This window comes from Triticum urartu, chromosome 4 (genome assembly GCF_003073215.2).
Source record: "Triticum urartu cultivar G1812 chromosome 4, Tu2.1, whole genome shotgun sequence".
Classification (NCBI taxonomy): Eukaryota; Viridiplantae; Streptophyta; class Magnoliopsida; order Poales; family Poaceae; genus Triticum; species Triticum urartu.
This window is the reverse complement of record NC_053025.1, coordinates 203195523-203214290: the sequence shown is the minus strand read 5'-3', so window position 1 is coordinate 203214290 and position 18768 is coordinate 203195523. Positions and strand designations below refer to the sequence as shown.

At 44.8% G+C, this 18768-nt stretch overlaps 1 protein-coding gene across 1 annotated transcript; it reads right to left on the bottom strand.

Moving 5' to 3' along the window:
• Window positions 1-5799: 5799 nt before the first annotated feature.
• LOC125551303 lies at window positions 5800-11612 on the bottom strand. The gene is made up of 8 exons (XM_048714485.1): window positions 11380-11612; window positions 11182-11253; window positions 11007-11048; window positions 10325-10640; window positions 10162-10252; window positions 9727-9807; window positions 8493-9574; window positions 5800-7838 (listed from the first exon to the last, which is right to left on the bottom strand). Exons 1-8 carry the CDS (start codon window positions 11412-11414, stop codon window positions 6939-6941), a joined length of 2619 nt encoding a protein of 872 aa, XP_048570442.1. The 5' UTR covers window positions 11415-11612; the 3' UTR covers window positions 5800-6938.
• Between the last annotated feature and the right edge of the window lie 7156 nt (window positions 11613-18768).

The window sequence follows — 18768 nt, the reverse complement described above, 5'->3', positions numbered from 1 at the left end:
GTGTTCATAACATCTCGTGTTGCTCCTGCAGTAGGTTTGGCACCTAGCGGTGCTTCCAGGACGTAATTCTTCTGTGCAGCAATGAGGATAACCCTCATGTTGCGGACCCAGTCCGTGTAGTTGCTACCATCATCTTTCAACTTAGCTTTCTCTAGGAATGCATTAAAATTCAACGGAACAACAACACGGGCCATTTATCTACAACAACATAGATATGCAAAAGACTACCAAGTACGAAGTTCATGATAAATTAAAGTTCAAATAATCATATTACTTAAGAACTCCCACTTAGATAGACATCCATCTAATCATCTAAGTGATCACGCGATCCATATCAACTAAACCATGTCCGATATCACGTGAGATGGAGTAGTTTTCAATGGTGAACATCACTATGTTGATCATATCTACTATCTGATTCATGCTCGACCTTTCGGTCTCAGTGTTCCGAGGCCATATCTGCATATGCTAGGCTCGTCAAGTTTAATCCGAGTATTCTGTGTGTGCAAAACTGGCTTGCACCTGTTGTATGTGAACGTAGAGCTTATCACACCCGATCATCAAGTGGTGTCTCGGCACGACGAACTGTAGCAACAGTGCATACTCAGGGAGAACACTTATACCTTGAAATTTAGTGAGAGGTCATCTTATAATGCTACCGCCGTACTAAGCAAAATAAGATGCATAAAGGATAAACATCACATGCAATCAATATAAGTGATATGATATGGCCATCATCATCTTGTGCCTTTGATCTCCATCTCCAAAGCACCGTCATGATCACCATCGTCACTGGCTTGACACCTTGATCTCCATCGAAGCTTCGTTGTCGTCTCGCCAACTATTGCTTCTACGACTATCGCTACCGCTTAGTGATAAAGTAAAGCAATTACATGGCAATTGCGTTTCATACAATAAAGCGACAACCATATGGCTCCTGCCAGTTGCCGATAATTGTGTTACAAAACATGATCATCTCATACAAAAATTTATATAATCACGTCTTGACCATATCACATCACAACATGCCCTGCAAAAACAAGTTAGATGTCCTCTACTTTGTTGTTGCAAGTTTTACATGGCTGCTACGGGCATAGCAAGAACCGTTCTTAGCTACACATCAAAACCACAACATAGTATAGTGATTGCTTTTTGATCTTTAGAAAGAACCCTGTTCATTGAAACCGATTCAACTAAAGTTGGAGAAACAGACACCCACTAGACATCTGTGTGCGAAGCACGTCGGTAGAACCAGTCTTGCGTAAGCGTATGCGTAATGTCGGTCCGAGCCACTTCATCCAACAATACCGCTGAATCAAGAATCGACTAGTGACAGCAAGCAATATGTATATACCCACGCCCACAACTCCTTTGTGTTCTACTCGTGCATATAACATCTATGCATAGACCTGGCTCAGATGCCACTGTTGGGGAACGTAGTATTTCAAAAAAAATCCTATGATCACGCAAGATCCATCTAGGAGATGCATAGCAACGAGAGGGGAGAGTGTGTCTACGTACCCTCGTAGACCGAAAGCGGAAGCGTTAAGAAATGCGGTTGATGTAGTCGAACGTCTTCGCGATTCAACTGATCAAGTACCGAACGCATGGCACCTCCGCGATCTACACACATTCAGCTCGGTGACGTCCCTCGTAATCTTGATCTAGTTGAGGCCGAGGGAGAGTTTCGTTAGCACGACGGCATGATGACGGTGATGATGAAGTTACCGACGCAGGGCTTCGCCTAAGCACTACAACGATATGACCGAGGTGGAAATATGTGGAGGGGGCACCGCACACGGCTAAGATCAACTTGTGTGTCTATGGGGTGCCCCATTCCCCCATATATACAAGAGTGGAGGAGGGGAGGGCCGGCCCTCATAGGGGGCACCCAAGGGGGGAGTCCTACTCCCAGTAGGACTAGGTTTCCCCCCTTCCCTAGTTGGAGTAGGAGAAGAAGGAAGAGGGAGAAGGAGAAAGGAAAGGGGGGCCGGCCCCCCACCCCAATTCGGATTGGGCTTGGGGGGCGCGCCCTCCACCTGGCCGCCTCCTCCTCTCTTCCACTAAGGCCCAATAAGGCCCATTGACTCCCCGGGGGGTTCCGGTAACCTCCCGGTACTCCGGAAAATGCCCGAACTCATCCGGAACCATTCCGGTGTCCAAACATAGCCTTCCAATATATCAATCTTTATGTCTCAACCATTTCGAGACTCTTCGTCATGTCCGTGATCACATTCGGGACTCTAAACAACCTTCGGTACATCAAAACACATAAACTCATAATACCGATCGTCATCGAACGTTAAACGTGCGGACCCTATGGGTTCGAGAACTATGTAGACATGACCGAGACTCATCTCCGGTCAATAACCAATAGCGGAACCTGGATGCTCATATTGGCTCCCACATATTCTACGAAGATCTTTATCGGTCAAACCGCATAACAACATACGTTGTTCCCTTTGTCATCAGTATGTTACTTGCCCGAGATTCAATCATTGGTATCATCATACCTAGTTCAATCTCGTTACCGGCAAGTCTCTTTACTCGTCGTAATGCAACATCCCACAACTAACTTATTAGTCACGTTGCTTGCAAGGCTTATAGTGATGTGCATTACCGAGAGGGCCCAGAGATACCTCTCTGACAATCGGAGTGACAAATCCTAATCTCGATCTATGTCAACTCAACAAACACCATCGGAGACACCTGTAGAGCATCTTTATAGTCACCCGGTTACATTGTGACGTTTGATAGCACACTAAGTGTTCCTCCGGTATTCGGGAGTTGCATAATCTCATAGTCATAGGAACATGTATAAGTTATGAAGAAAGCAATAGCAACAAACTAACGACCATAGTGCTAAGCTAACGGATGGGTCAAGTCAATCACATCATTCTCTAATGATGTGATCCCGTTCATAAAATAACAACTCATGTCTATGGTTAGGAAACTTAACCATCTTTGATTAACGAGCTAGTCAAGTAGAGGCATACTAGTGACACTCAGTTTGTCTATGTATTCACACATGTACTAAGTTTTCGGTTAATACAATTCTAGCATGAATAATAAACATTTATCATGATATAAGGAAATATAAATAACAACTTTATTATTGCCTCTAGGGCATATTTCCTTCACCATTGGGGGCTCATCCAATCGGCGTGCAACAAATGGCATGGGATCGTCAAGGAGTTCGCGGCTCGCCCGGAGAGCGGAGCCAACATTGAGGATCAGGTATGGCATGCCGGTCTCCTGCTCCTTCTCGCCGTGCACCCCCGCCAATTGTTTGTTCCTCGGTGCAGCTGCTGCGCATGTTCGCCATGTATCGCCAGGACAGCAGCGACCAAGAATTCAAGTACCTCCACGTCTTCAAACGGATCGAGAAGTGCGAGAAGTGGGCGGATGTCCGGTGCACCCTTGCCAAGGCCAAGGAGACCTACAAGCCGGACGCGCCGACGCCGGGCGCGGGCGAGGGGCGCCCCAAGGGCAACAAAGGGGCCAAGAAGGGGAAACACGCCGACTCGGCTACCGCGCGCGTACAGGAGTCCATCGAGCATTGCCTCGCCGACGCACAAGCCCGGGCCGCCCTACGTGAAGAGAAGACCGAGGTGCGGTGGTCGGCGTTGATGACGAGCAACGCCGTCAAGCTCAACCTACTCCGGACCAACGTCGCCGCGAAGAAGAGGAACACCGACCTGGCTTTCCTGCTGGGCAAGGCGGACATGCTCCAGAGCAACGACGAGGCAGTCAAGGCGTGGTACTTGGCGGAGCGCGGCCTCATCCTGAACCAGCTGCCGTCGACGACGCCGCCAACTCCCACGCCCACGCCGACGACGACGCCAAGTCCGAGCGATGATGCCTCCACGACGCCCAGCGGCACGGAAGCCGTGCCGACGCCGCCCAGCATAGAAGCAGCTCCGGCACCGCCAAGCCCGCGCACGCCACTCCGTCGACGCCGGAGGATGAGCCCGCCGTGTGATGCGGTGTACGCCCGCCCTTTCTTTTTTGTACGCCGAACTTTTTCATTCGATAGCCGAACTATGGCAAGATGATCGCCGAACTAGGCCGATGTGATCGCGGACATGTGGCGTTTTTTTGTGAGCGGGAATGACCAAGTTTGAATTTGCCACAGCTTGGGGGGCACCGCCTGGGGGCGTGGCTGGGAGCTAGGTCGCCCCCAGGGGCCAATCTAGCGCCGGTTCATCCCCAGGCCGCTCTTTTTCGGCGCCCTGGGGGGGCGAACTACTGGAGATGCTCTTAGCTCACTGATAACTATAAGGAGAAATGCATAATGATGTACTCCCTCTTCCCCAAAATATAAGGCGCGATTGACTTTTTACGGTCTTTGATGCACGACTTTGACCACTAATATATATCAAAGTATATGGATTGAACATGTATAAATGGCATTGTCGTATTTGTCTTGTAAAACAATTTTATTTCATATGTATGTATCCTAATTTCATAGACATAGAATACATGAAAATCATAGTCAAAATTGTGCAACGAAGACCAGAAAAGTCAAACCACGCCTTATATTTTGGGAAGGAGGGAGTACTACTTGAATTAAAATTTATATTTGAAATGCAAATGGTTCATATTATTTACTCCTTGGCGATGTAATATATTCATTCAAATATTTTTTTGTACAAACGAAATTTGTAAGTAGAAGACAAAAAATGCACATGGTTCATATTTATATTCACTCAACTAAAAGGAAACCAAGTTATACTAGACACAATAAGCTATACCTTATTACGTTTTTGCAAGAGAGTAATTTATCACGTCTTTGCATATTTGGAATAGAAAACTAGCATGAGAAAATCTACTAAAATTAGTCCACCCACAGAATGAATATAAATATGAAACGGCAAGAAATAGTCCAAAGTGTGACTTCACTTAATAAATAATGAAATGTCCCTTACCAGAACATATTTAGAAAAAGTTTTTTATTTTGTAAGTGACCATTTTTCCGAGTTTCTGACATCTAAGTAAAGATTTTGCATGCATAAGACAAACTGTGACAAGCTAAAGTAATTAGTCCAACAAAATGACAATACACGCAATAATATAAATGAATTTCGTTTGTCTGTCCGTCCAAATATAAAATTGTGCATCTCACCTGTCACATGTGGCAAGCATAGACAGTAGCGCAGTTGGCTAGCTTGCTTGTGCTCTATCCTGTGGCCGCAGGCTCGAAACTTCCACGCTACAGCACCCCTTTTTATTTATTTTCAGCCACCCACTGATAGATGGGCCCCGCTTGGACAGAGAGAGAGAGAGAGTTGCTCTTACTATACACGATATGTACAGGGCGACCAAGCTCACGACGAGGACCGTATACACCTCGTATTTTTAAGTACGAGGATCGTACTGAAGCATTTTCTGAGTATGAGGACCATTTTGGACCTAGCCAGCAAGTATAAGGATGATAGGTGCAATTATCTCGGGATTCAAAGAACACCGGCGGGCACTCGTGTGCGTGCGATGATTAGGGAAAGAAGATGATCGCACGGGTGGTGGCTGTTGAATCAAACGGCTGGAGGTTGATCAGCCGAAAGCCGGCCGGCGCATAGCACGCGCAAGGGAAACCGAGGAGAAGAACAGAAGCGATACACCGAGGCTGTGTCTAGCTCCGCTGGCTTGCTTCAAGAAAGAAAGAAAAATAACTGCTAACTGGACAAATCAATGAGAAAAGTTTCTCCTGACACCCAAACAGCGATCCGTGCAGAAAAATAACTGCTAACTGGACAAATCAATGAGAAAAGTTTCTCCTGACACCCAAACAGCGATCCGTGCAGAATTCGGCCATCAGAAGTAGAATATTCTTCAGACAAAGCTTTACAAGATAAAGGTCACAAGTAAATGGATCATCGCAAGCCCATAGAAGAAAGAAACAGAGCTGACAAAAGGCTATCTACGCTTCAGCAACTCACAAGAACATTCAGGAATTGATTACAGGACTGGATTGGTGATGATTGTATGGAGCACAGCTATCCAACAGCGACCCTCAAATATAGTACCTGCGCTCCGTGTGCATTCCCGGTCTTGAATAGGCCGGATACTGATGATTGTCAGCACCGCCGGGGTTCCGCTGGATGTCAGGTGCGGTATCACGAGATCTTACCGGCTCCGGATAGTGGTACTCAGAGTGTCCGCCTCTACCCCTCTGACCATCATCACTCGCGTCACCGTGCTGTTGGCGGTACTGTCTGCCTCTACCCCTTTGACCATCACCACTCGTGTCACCGTGTCGTTGGCCAAGGCGATGTGGCGCTGGAAAGAGAGGCTGATACTCCCACTCTGTTTCGTTCCATATCAAGGGGTTTTCATCTACGAAGCTCATGCCTACATTGCCTTCTCCACCCTGCAGATCCATTCCAGCATCTCTGTCAGATATCTGAGTCGGTTTGCTGTCCAATCCCTGTGAGTTGTCCATGCCCAATAACAATTGGTGGGAATCCTGCAGCCATTCAGAGACCCCATCATATTGTGCATCGCTCTGAGGATGGGAGATGTATTTAGGCATCCAGCGAGCCCTAGACGGAGCTGGTGATTCGTGGAAGAAGCGTCCCCTGCCTGCCCTCTCCCTGTAACCAAAGCGAATCCCCACATTCCTTTGGGCCTCAACATGGTAGCGCCTTGGACTGTCAGTCGCCGGATGCTTTTCCCAAGTATTGCCAGGCAAGGACACCATTTCAGTTAGTTTTGAACGGTCTTCTGTACCACCATGGGCCTTGGACTCAAATTGCACATCTCCTTGCTGCCACTGATCAGATGACTCCTGTATAACATCTGCCACATTGAAGTACTCTACCGGTTTAGCGAGATTTTGCACCACCGAAGCAAGTCCATCAACTACAGCCATACCATGCGGACCTCCTTCTGCATGCTCTTCTTTCCTGCCTGTCTGTTTAATCGGTTTGCACATGACACTATCGTTTGAAATTGGAGTCTCGACAGGCAGTAGACCATGCTGGTTCTTTCTGATTTCTTGACCTGCCTGAGAAGCTACTAGCTGTATCATGTACTTCCTTCGCCAGTACTGCCCACTCCCGGTTTACTGATGCAAGTGGAACATCATCAAGCATTATATTACCCACAATAAGACCTGTAACAGAAGTAACCTTGGCAGGAATTATAGAACTATTAATGGCAATACATGGAACATGGGTTTTTTGCATACTCGGGACTTCTGTAGAATTCTTCTCATTAAACACAGGTGGCGCTGCAGGCCTAACTGAATTGAAGTTCCTCCTGCTGCTCTTGTTTCTGGTCAAGAGGTCGTCATGATTTTTAGTTTCAACACCCTTCGTGTCTGCAGGTATCTCCCTATCTGTTATATTTCTCTCCCATGAACCAAAATGCATATGTCTGTTCTCCATTGGCCAGTGTTCTGGAGTACTGTTGTCATGTGACAGTGAGTTGAGGGAAATGTGTTCCATCATGTTAGCCTGTGTGCTCTTGGCTGAAGACATGAACTTATAACCTTTACTAAGACCTGAAGTATTTGATGCTGCACTGGAACCAATAGAAACTTCACTAATCTTGACTCCAGCTACTGGCTGAGGCGCATTATGACCATCAGCAGAGACAATACAACATGTATCTGCCACTGAACTAGCACATTTAGCAGTCACGTCATCTCGCGTTTTTGGTTTGCAGTACATATCTGCGTCTGGGGGCGCATCATTGGACTTCTGACTCTGTATTGATTGATACCTCCTCAATTCTTCCAGTTTTGCAATAGCATTTGTATTTTGTTGACTAATCCACTTCTCCGCATCCTGTAGTTGTTTCGCAGCTTGAGCAGACAAATATCTCATTCTGGAATGCTGAATGCACCAAAAAAACACTAGTTAAACAACAACCATGGCACAAGAAGCTCTTAGCAACAATTTTGCAGTAATTGCCTGCCAATTATAAACATTTCATTTCTGTATGTGTGTGCCACTTTGTTGGGCACACTGTACAGGGACAGAGAGTAACTCTTGGAAGATAGGTATCTACATCAGCAAGACTGCAAGGTCTAATAGAGATAAATGAATTAATCAAGTAAAGGGCATTACTGGAAGGACCGAAGGAGTGACAGAAACATCTCTAATATCAAGGTTTACAGGACTGGGTTCTCGGGTCTAAGTTTTACGAAACAAACGCTACATGAAACCTTAATGCGATAAAGAAACATGACATCCGTCGCCAGGTAGATGCCATGGAAAATTTTGTGCAGCAGAGGTGACATACACACTGAATAACTCATAGTGTCCAAACCTCCCTGGACGCTCACCTGCCTACTGCTAACCCTAGTATGAACACTTCAATCAAACTGTACAGGTACAGAAGAAAAAGGATGTTTTGCTTTTTTTTATCTTTCTATGCATCTCATTTGAGTTTCCGTGTAAGAAATAATCACAGAAATCGGCAACTACTCCAATGCGTAAGTTCAATTTTATCAGAGGACAATACCTAAGGAGACAAAAACCACATACCTGGTCTTCACAATGAAGCCAATTTGACTCCTTATCAGCGACCGTCACATGTGGCTGCTGTGAGGTGTTCCTAGAAAGAAGTTGGTCTTGATGAGCATCTACCATAAGAACTCCTCGCAAAGAGTCAACCATGGAGTGCTCTTCACGTCCATGTCCAGTAATACGGGATGGCATGTCCTGAGCAGAACCATCAAGCATGTTTCTTGAGATATCGCTTTTTCCATATGAATGGCGATCAGCAGATTTAACAACTTTTCCAGCTTGGCTGAATTCAGTAACTTGCTTTTCTGACAGACAAACAACAGTTACACCCTTATCAGGCCCATTTGATGGATTAGTTGGCACAGAACTGCTGCTTTGAGAAACAGAATTAAGCCTGTCAAAGACAGGACCAGTCTCACTGGTGGAAGCACTGAAGGGAACATATTTTGTCGCAGGATCTTCCTCGACATGGATGATTTTTGGGTGTTTAACCTTGGAGTCCTTGAGTAGAGATGAAGGTAGATTGGACAAGTTAAGGGCACGGAAATTTCTAGCTTTGTTGTTTAGACACTTGATTTTCTCTAATAGAGCCACATCCTTCTTGATGATAGGTTGCTTCTCGATCTCAAGTACATCTGCATGGCCATTCTTGACCTTCCCAAGAACATGGCAAGATTGATTTATGACACAACAATCAGCAGGCATGTGAGCATGAGATATATCCCTCTTGTCTGGATAATACCCACCATGTCCAATATCCTGCTGTGCTAGTGCCTCCTCGTTGAGCGCAAACTGATCACAATGAGCAAGAGATTCAACAGCAAAGCCAGTCGGGTCAGCATGCTTGTACGGACCATATGGCACCTCTCCACTATGCGATTTTCCATTTTCATCAGGTGGCTGATCAGGAGGACGATGCCAGTAATCCAACAATGGAGGAGGTATACATATATTAGGAACTTGGGGATCATGCAGTTGAGCCTGCTCAGCTCCCCTCATCCACTTTGCAGCAGGAATAGGATCGCCTCCTTTGCAAACATAGTCCATTCTTGAGATAATTTCATGCTCATAACTGCAAGACAAAATTACCTCACCAGTTCCTGTCATATAAGGATATCTTAGAGCATATCTAATCATATGAAAAAGAAATTACATTTACTGAACACAGATTGCTATGATCCTGTGATGATATTTGGGGTATGGAATACGAAAGAGTGAGATAGCTCGTAGCATTCATCAAGCGAGTGTATACCAGTTATCTGGTTCTTTCCTTGTTTATCTTGTGTTGCCACAATACCAGAAGCAATAGTTGGCCACCTTCCTGAAATTTGCCCTGTAACAGAAAAGATAATGAGTAGGGAGAACAAATGTGACTCGTTAACCATATAGAACGGTTAAAGCTTTTAGCCCCAGAAACTATCAGTTTGGACAGAATTTATGGACATGTCCAACCAAGTAAAATACCGGCATATCTATTCTGTTCCAGATAACTTGGTGCCAAACAACAATATGCATTCAGATACTCCCTCCGTCCCAAAATAAGTGACTCAAGTTTGTACTAACTTTGTACTAAAGTTAGTGCAAAGCTGAGTCACTTATTTTAGGACGGAGGGAGTACAATATAGTGTGAATAACTGAACTACAAACAGACTTTGTGCAAACCAAATGTAATGTTGCAGTTTGCCACCTTGTTGACTGGTTGACGCAGAGTTTTTGGAGCCAAGTACTGGGAAATCATCCATACTTAGGCTGAACCCTTTCCCCTGTGATGTTGCTGCCTACATTGGCAAAATTTACTATAAGAAAATCCTCAGTTAATTGACAACATGATTTACAGTAGGGGTGCATACCCGTCTGCCAACAGCTTTCAACGGTGCTTTTAGAACATTACTGAAAGAATCTGGAAAACGAGAAACTTGCAAGCTCCCTGATCTTTTCTCTGTACTTCGAGGATAATTTGCGGCCATTGGCAAACGATACGATGGTAAGTCAAGGAAGTCACTTCCAACTGATGATGATGACGTCGAGCTTCCTCGGGAAGAAGGACGATCATCAATGTGGCTAGGTGAACCAGAAGTTCCATCATTCTTGGGATTCAGAAGCAAAGGTGAAGCCCATGCATTTGATGCTGGGAGCATTGATTTGCCGTCCCAAGTGGTCGTGCCCCTAACATCCATGCAAAATTTTCATCAGACGGCAATAAGAATGAAACATCATCTCAGCTTGCGTAAATAAGGGTTGCCTGGACAGTATAGTGAAGGAATCCACATGTCCCCATGCCCTTTCAGGCTGTTGTTTCACCAGAGAAGCAAAACTTACTGACTAACGTGGAAAAAAAAACTTGACAAACATACAGGTGTATTATCCAATCCTCCAAGGGGTACACGCACCTAGCATGTGATGTTTTTGGCATAATTTCCTTTCTCTATTTAATTATAAACCAGATACCTCAAAGATATGTGCGTATCCAGGAACCATACTATCTCCCCATTCTAGCAGCACCCAGAAAATTATCACAGGGAGAAATCTTACTTTGGAACAATCTTGTCACTGCGGAGGCCATGGCTGTCCAACCTAGGCAAACAGACCCTCACCACATCAATTTCACAAGACACGAAAGAAGCCAGTGATAAATATTTGACAGAAGCAAATGCCTCGATCAGGAGCTTCTCCAGCAGATGCCAAGTGCTAGGGTTAGAAATGCTACCTCTGGTTCGGCAAGTTGATGGGTTTAGGAGCCTTCGCGCCGGGCTTCCCCGTCTGAGAAATCCCCGCCCACCTGCACACAGCAACACGATCACTAAGCCCGTCAGGTATTTAATATCGACTAAATCGCCTAAGATTTTCTTCAACGCGGAGAAGGAGATGAAGAGGAGGTAGGAGCAGATGGAACGGAGCGACGGGCCTCTTGCCGTCCGCGAGCGCGGCGATGGCCACCATCGTTTCCCTCTCCTCGCTCCGAAGGCAAGCCGGGTCGTGGAAAGTGCGGGCAGGCTAGCGCACGCAGTCGAGGTGGAGGTGGAGGCGGCACGGCGAGGGAACAGCGTGTCGGCGCCGGACGACTGGAGCGAGCGGAGCAAAGGGGAATGGAGTGGGAGGCGGGCGAGGATGACAAGTGGGGCCAAGGATAGGGACTAAGGTCTTTGGTTTGCGTCCACACTCAAATACGCCTAGCCTCGACAGTGCCTCGAGTTGGCTAGGGCGCGTTTGATTGTCCGCACAAGGTTCAAGCAGATTCGCGCGGGAAAAAACAAGTTGATTGGTTGTCCGTATATATTATTGGGTCTATATGACATGAATTTTAAAACATTTCTAGGTCTGTCTCGCGAGGCACGCTTGAATTGGTATTTTCTTGCGAGCCAGGCCCGCGAGGCACGTGGACAGCGGGGCTGCACGCGAGGAGCCACCCTCGAGAAGTCGTGTTGCTTCCTGAAACGCGACAGTTATTACCCTCACCTTCCTTCACTGTTCTCTCTCCCCTCTCCCCACTCTCACCGACGGCGGCGGTAGCGTGGAGCAGACCGGAGAATAACAAATCGACCTCCGACCACCTTCACCGGCATCCGCAACAGCACTTCTGCAATGGTGGTAAGCTATTTTTTCCTTCCTCACCTACTACTTCACATTCCATTCGAGCTTAGATTCGATCCACGCTAGAGGAACGAAGAATCGGGGTAAACACCATAGGAGTGATCATAACATAGTCATGACTACCGGTAGATATGAGGTTCCCGATGTTAGGGAACACAGTAATTTCAAAAAAAATCCTACGCACACGCAAGATCATGGTGATGCATAGCAAAGAGAGGAGAGAGTGTTGTCTACGTACCCTCGTAGACCGTAAGCGGAAGCGTTATATGACAACGCGGTTGATGTAGTCGTACGTCTTCACGATCGACCAATCCTAGTACCGAAAATACGGCACCTCCGCGATCTGCACACGTTCGGCTCGGTGACGTCCTGCGAACTCACGATCCAGCAGAGTGTCGGGGAAGAGCTTCGTCAGCACGACGACATGATGACGGTGATGATGATGCTACCGGAACAGGGCTTCGACTAAGCACCGCTACGATATGACCAAGGTGGATTATGATGGAGGGGCCACCGCACACGGCTGGAAACAATCAACTTGTGTGTCCTAGAGTGCCCCCTGCCCCCGTATATAAAGGAGCAAGGGGGAGGCCGGTCGGCCCTAGTGGCGCGCCAAGGGAGGAGTAGGAGTATGATTCCTCCTTTCCTAGTCCTACTAGGAGGAGAAGGGGAAGGAAGGGAGAGGAAGAGGAGAAGGAAAGGGGGGGCGCCCCCTCCCTAGTCCAATTCGGACTCCTTATAGGGAGGGGACGCGGTTGCCCCTTGTGGGCTGCTCCCCTCTTTCCTATGGTCCACGAAGGCCCAACTTTCCTGGGGGGGGGGGGTCCGGTAACGCTCTGGTTTTCTCCGAAATCACTCGGAACACTTTCGGTGTCCGAATATAGCCATACAATATATCAATCTTTATGTATCGACCATTTCGAGACTCCTCGTCATGACCGTGATCATATCCAGGACTCCGAACTACCTTCAGTACATCCAAACACATAAACTCATAATACCGATCGTCACCGAATGTTAAGCGTGCGGACCCTACGGGTTCTAGAACTATGTAGACATGACCGAGATACGTCTCCGGTCAATAACCAATAGCGGAACCTTGATGTTCATATTGGCTCCCACATATTCTACGAAGATCTTTATCGGTCAAACCGCATAACGATATACGTTGTTCCCTTTGTCATCGGTATGTTACTTGCCCGAGATTCGATCGTCGGTATCTCAAAGCCTAGTTCAATCTCGTTACCGGCAAGTCTCTTTACTCATTCCGTAATGCATCATCCCGCAACTAACTCATTATTCACATTGCTTGCAAGGCTTATAGTGATGTGCATTACTGAGAGGGCCCAGAGATACCTCTCTGATACTCGGAGTGACAAATCCTAATCTCGATCTATGCCAACTCAACAAACACCATCGGAGACACCTGTAGAGCATCTTTATAGTCACCCAGTTACGTTGTGACGTTTGATAGCACACTAAGTGTTCCTCCGGTATTCAGGAGTTGGATGATCTCATAGTCATAGGAACATGTATAAGTTATGGAGAAAGCAATAGCAACAAACTAAATGATCATCGTGCTAAGCTAACGGATGGGTCAAGTCAATCACATCATTCTCTAATGATGTGATCCCATTAATCAAATGACAACTCATGTCTATGGTCAGGAAACATAACCATCATTGATTCAACGAGCTAGTCAAGTAGAGGCATACTAGTGACACTCTGTTTGTCTATGTATTCACACATGTACTAAGTTTCCGGTTAATACAATTCTAGCATGAATAATAAACGTTTATCATGATATAAGGAAATATAAATAATAACTTTATTATTGCCTATGGGGCATATTTCCTTCAGTCTCCCACTTGCACTAGAGTCAATAATCTAGATTGCATTGTAATGATTCTAACACCCATGGAGTCTTGGTGCTGATCATGCTTTGCTCATGAGAGAGGCTTAGTCAACGGGTCTGCAACATTCAGATCCGTATGTATCTTGCAAATCTCTATGTCTCTCTCCTTGACTTGATCGCGGATGGAATTGAAGCGTCTCTTGATGTGCTTGGTTCTCTTGTGAAATCAGGATTCCTTTGCCAATGCAATTGCACCAGTATTGTCACAAAAGATTTTCATTGGACCCGATGCACTAGGTATGACACCTAGATCGGATATGAACTCCTTCATCCAGACTCCTTCATTTGCTGCTTCCGAAGCAGCTATGTACTCCGCTTCACACGTAGATCCCGCCACGACGCTCTGCTTGGAACTGCACCAACTGACAGCTCCACCATTTAATAAAAATACATATCCATTTTGTGACTTAGAGTCATCCAATCAGTGTCAAAGCTTGCATCGATGTAACCATTTACGACGAGCTCTTTGTCACCTCCATAAATGAGAAACATATCCTTAGTCCTTTTCAGGTATTTCAGGATATTCTTGATCGATGTCCAGTGATCCACTCCTGGATTACTTTGGTACCTCCCTGCTAAACTAATAGCAAGGCACGCATCAGGTCTGGTACACAGCATTGCATACATGATAGAACCTATGGCTGAAGCATAAGGAATGACTTCCATTTTCTCTCTATCTTCTGTAGTGGTCGGGCATTGAGTCTGACTCAACTTCACACCTTGTAACACAGGCAAAAACCCTTTCTTTGCCTGATCCATTTTGAACTTCTTCAAAACTTTATTAAGGTATGTGCTTTGTGAAAGTCCAATTAAGCGTCTTGATCTATCTCTATAGATCTTGATGCCCAATATATAAGCAACTTCGCCGAGGTCTTTCATTGAAAAATTCTTATTCAAGTATCCTTTTATTCTATTTAGAAATTCAGTATCATTTTCAATCAATAATATGTCATCTACATATAATATCAGAAATGCTACGGAGCTCCCACTCACTTTCTTGTAAATACAGGTTTCTCCAAAAGTCTGTATAAAACCATATGCTTTGATCACACTATCAAAGCATATATTCCAACTCTGAGAGGCTTGCACCCATCCATAAATGGATCGCTGGAGCTTGCATACTTTGTTAGCACCTTTTGGATCGACAAAACCTTCTGTTTGCATCATATACAACTCTTCTTTAAGATATCCATTGAGGATTGCGGTTTTGACATCCATTTGCCAAATTTCATAATCAAAAAATGCGGCAATTGCTAACATGATTCAGACGGACTTAAGCATCGCTACGGGTGAGAAGGTCTCATCGTAGTCAACTCCTTGAACTTGCCGAAAACCTTTTGCAACAAGTCAAGCTTTGTAGACAGTAACATTACCGTCAGCGTCAGTCTTCTTCTTAAAGATCCATTTATTCTCTATGGCTTGCCGGCCGATCATCAGGCAAGTCAACCAAACTCCACACTTTGTTCTCATACATGGATCCCATCTCAGATTTCATGGCCTCAAGCCATTTTGCAGAATCTGGGCTCATCATCGCTTCCTCATAGTTCATAGGTTCGTCATGGTCAAGTAACATGACCTCCAGAACAGGATTACCATACCACTCTGGTGCGGATCTTACTCTGGTTGACCTACGAGGTTCGGTAGTAACTTGATAAGAAGTTTCATGATCATCATCATTAGCTTCCTCACTTACTGGTGTATGAATCACTGGAACTAATTTAAGTGATGAACTACTTTCCAATAAGGGGGAACTAATTTAAGTGATGAACTACTTTCCAATAAGGGAGCAGGTATAATTACCTCATCAAGTTCTACTTTCCTCCCACTCACTTCTTTCGAGAGAAACTCCTTCTCTAGAAAGGATCCATTCTTAGCAACGAATATCTTGCCTTCGGATTTGTGATAGAAGGTGTACCCAACAGTCTCCTTTGGGTATCCTATGAAGACACATTTCTCTGATTTGGGTTCGAGCTTATCAGGTTGAAGCTTTTTCACATAAGCATCGCAGCCCCAAACTTTCAGAAACGACAACTTGGGTTTCTTGCCAAACCATAGTTCATAAGGTGTCGTTTCAACGGATTTAGATGGTGCCCTATTTAACGATAGCGGTAAATCAGTAAGAGACATCATAGATCGCACCATATCTAGTAAAGTATGATTACGACGTTCGGACACACCATTATGCTGTGGTGTTCTGGGTGGCGTGAGTTGTGAAACTATTCCGCATTGTTTCAAATGAAGACTAAACTCGTAACTCAAATATTCTCCTCCACGATCAGATCGTAGAAACTTTATTTTCTTGTTATGATGATTTTCCATTTCACTCTGAAATTCTTTTAACTTTTGTTTCAGACTTATGTTTCATTAAGTAGATATACCCATATCTGCTCAAATCATCTGTGAAGGTGAGAAAATAACGATATCCACCGTGAGCCTCAATGTTCATTGGACCACATACATTAGTATGTATGATTTCCAATAACTCTGTTGCTCGCTCTATTGTTCCGGAGAACGGAGTTTTAGTCATCTTGCCCATGAGCCATGGTTCGCAAGTACCAAGTGATTCATAATCAAGTGATTCTAGAAGTCCATCAGAATGGAGTTTCTTCATGCGCTTTACACCAATATGACCCAAATGGTAGTGCCACAAATAAGTTGCACTATCATTATCAACTCTGCATCTTTTGGCTTCAATACTATGAACATGTGTATCACTACTATCAAGATTTAATAAAAATAGACTACTCATCAAGGGTGCATGACCATAAAATATATTACTCATATAAATAGAACAACCATTATTCTCTGATTTAAATGAATAACCGTCTCGCATCAAACAAGATCCAGATATAATGTTCATGCTCAACGCTGGCACCAAATAACAACTATTTAGGTCTAAAACTAATCCCGAAGGTAGATGTAGAGGTAGCATGCCGACGGCGATCACATCGACTTTGAAACCATTTCCCACACGCATCATCACCTCGTCCTTAGCCAATCTTCGCTTAATCTGTAGCCCCTGTTTCGAGTTGCAAATGTTAGCAATTGAACCAGTATCAAATACCCAGGCACTACTGCGAGCATTAGTAAGGTACACATCAATAACATGTATATCGAATATACCTTTCACTTTGCCATCCTTCTTCTCCACCAAATACCTAGGGCAGTTCCGTTTCCAGTGACCAGTCCCTTTGCAGTAGAAGCACTCAGTCTCTGGCTTAGGTCCAGACTTGGGTTTCTTCACTTGAGCAGTAACTGGCTTGCTATTCTTCTTGAAGTTCCCCTTCTTCCCTTTACCCTTTTTCTTGAAACTGGTGGTCTTGTTGACCATCAACACTTGATACTCCTTCTTGATTTCTACCTCCGCGGCCTTTTAGCATTGCGAAAAGCTCAGGAATCGTCTTATCCATCCCTTGCATATTATAGTTCATCACGAAGCTCTTGTAGCTTGGTGGCAGTGATTGAAGAACTCTGTCAATGACACTATCATCAGGAAGTTTAACTCCCAGTTGAGTCAAGTGGTTGTGGTACCCAGACATTCTGAGTATATGTTCACTGACAGAACTATTCTCCTCCATCTTGCAGCTGTAGAACTTATTGGAGACTTCATATCTCTCAATTCGGGCATTTACTTGAAATATTAACATCAACTCCTGAAACATCTCATATGCTTCATGACGTTCAAAACATCGTTGAAGTCCCGGTTCTAAGCTGTAAAGTATGGCACACTGAACTATTGAGTAGTCATCAGCTTTGCTCTGCTAGATGTTCATAGCATCTGGCGTTGCTCCTGCAGCGGGTTTGTCACCTAGCGGTGCTTCCAGGACGTAATTCTTCTGTGTAGCAATGAGGATAATCCTCAAGTTACGGACCCAGTCCGTGTAGTAGCTACCATCATCTTTCAACTTAGCTTTCTCTAGGAACGCATTAAAATTCAATGGAACAACGACACGGGCCATCTATCTACAACAACATAGACATGCAAAATACTATCAGGTACTAAGTTCTTGATAAATTAAAGTTCAATTAATCAAATTACTTAAGAACTCCCACTTAGATAGACATCTCTCTAATCATCTAAGTGATCATGTGATCCATATCAACTAAACCATGTCCGATCATCACGTGAGATGGAGTAGTTTTCAATGGTAAACATCACTATGTTGATCATATCTACTATATAATTCACGCTCGACCTTTTGGTCTCAGTGTTCCGAGGCCATATCTGCATATGCTAGGCTCATCAAGTTTAACTCGAGTATTCTGCATGTGCAAAACTGGCTTGCACCCGTTGTATGTAACGTAGAGCTTATCACACCCGATCATCACGTGGTGTCTCGGCACGACGAACTGTAGCAACGGTGCATACTCAGGGAGAACACTTATACCTTGAAATTTAGTGAGAGATCATCTTATAATGCTACCGCCGAACTAAGCAAAATAAGATGCATAAAGGATAAACATCACATGCAATCAACATAAGTGATATGATATGGCCATCATCATCTTGTGCTTTTGATCTCCATCTCCAAAGCACTGTCATGATCACCATCGTCACCGGCTTGACACCTTGATCTCCATTGAAGCATCGTTGTCGTCTCGCCAACTATTGCTTCTACGACTATCGCTACCGCTTAGTGATAAAGTAAAGCAATTACATGGCGATTGTATTTCATACAATAAAGCGACAACCATATGTCTCCTGCCAGTTGTTGATAACTGTGTTACAAAACATTATCATCTCATACAATAAAATTTAGCATCATGTCTTGACCATATCACATCACA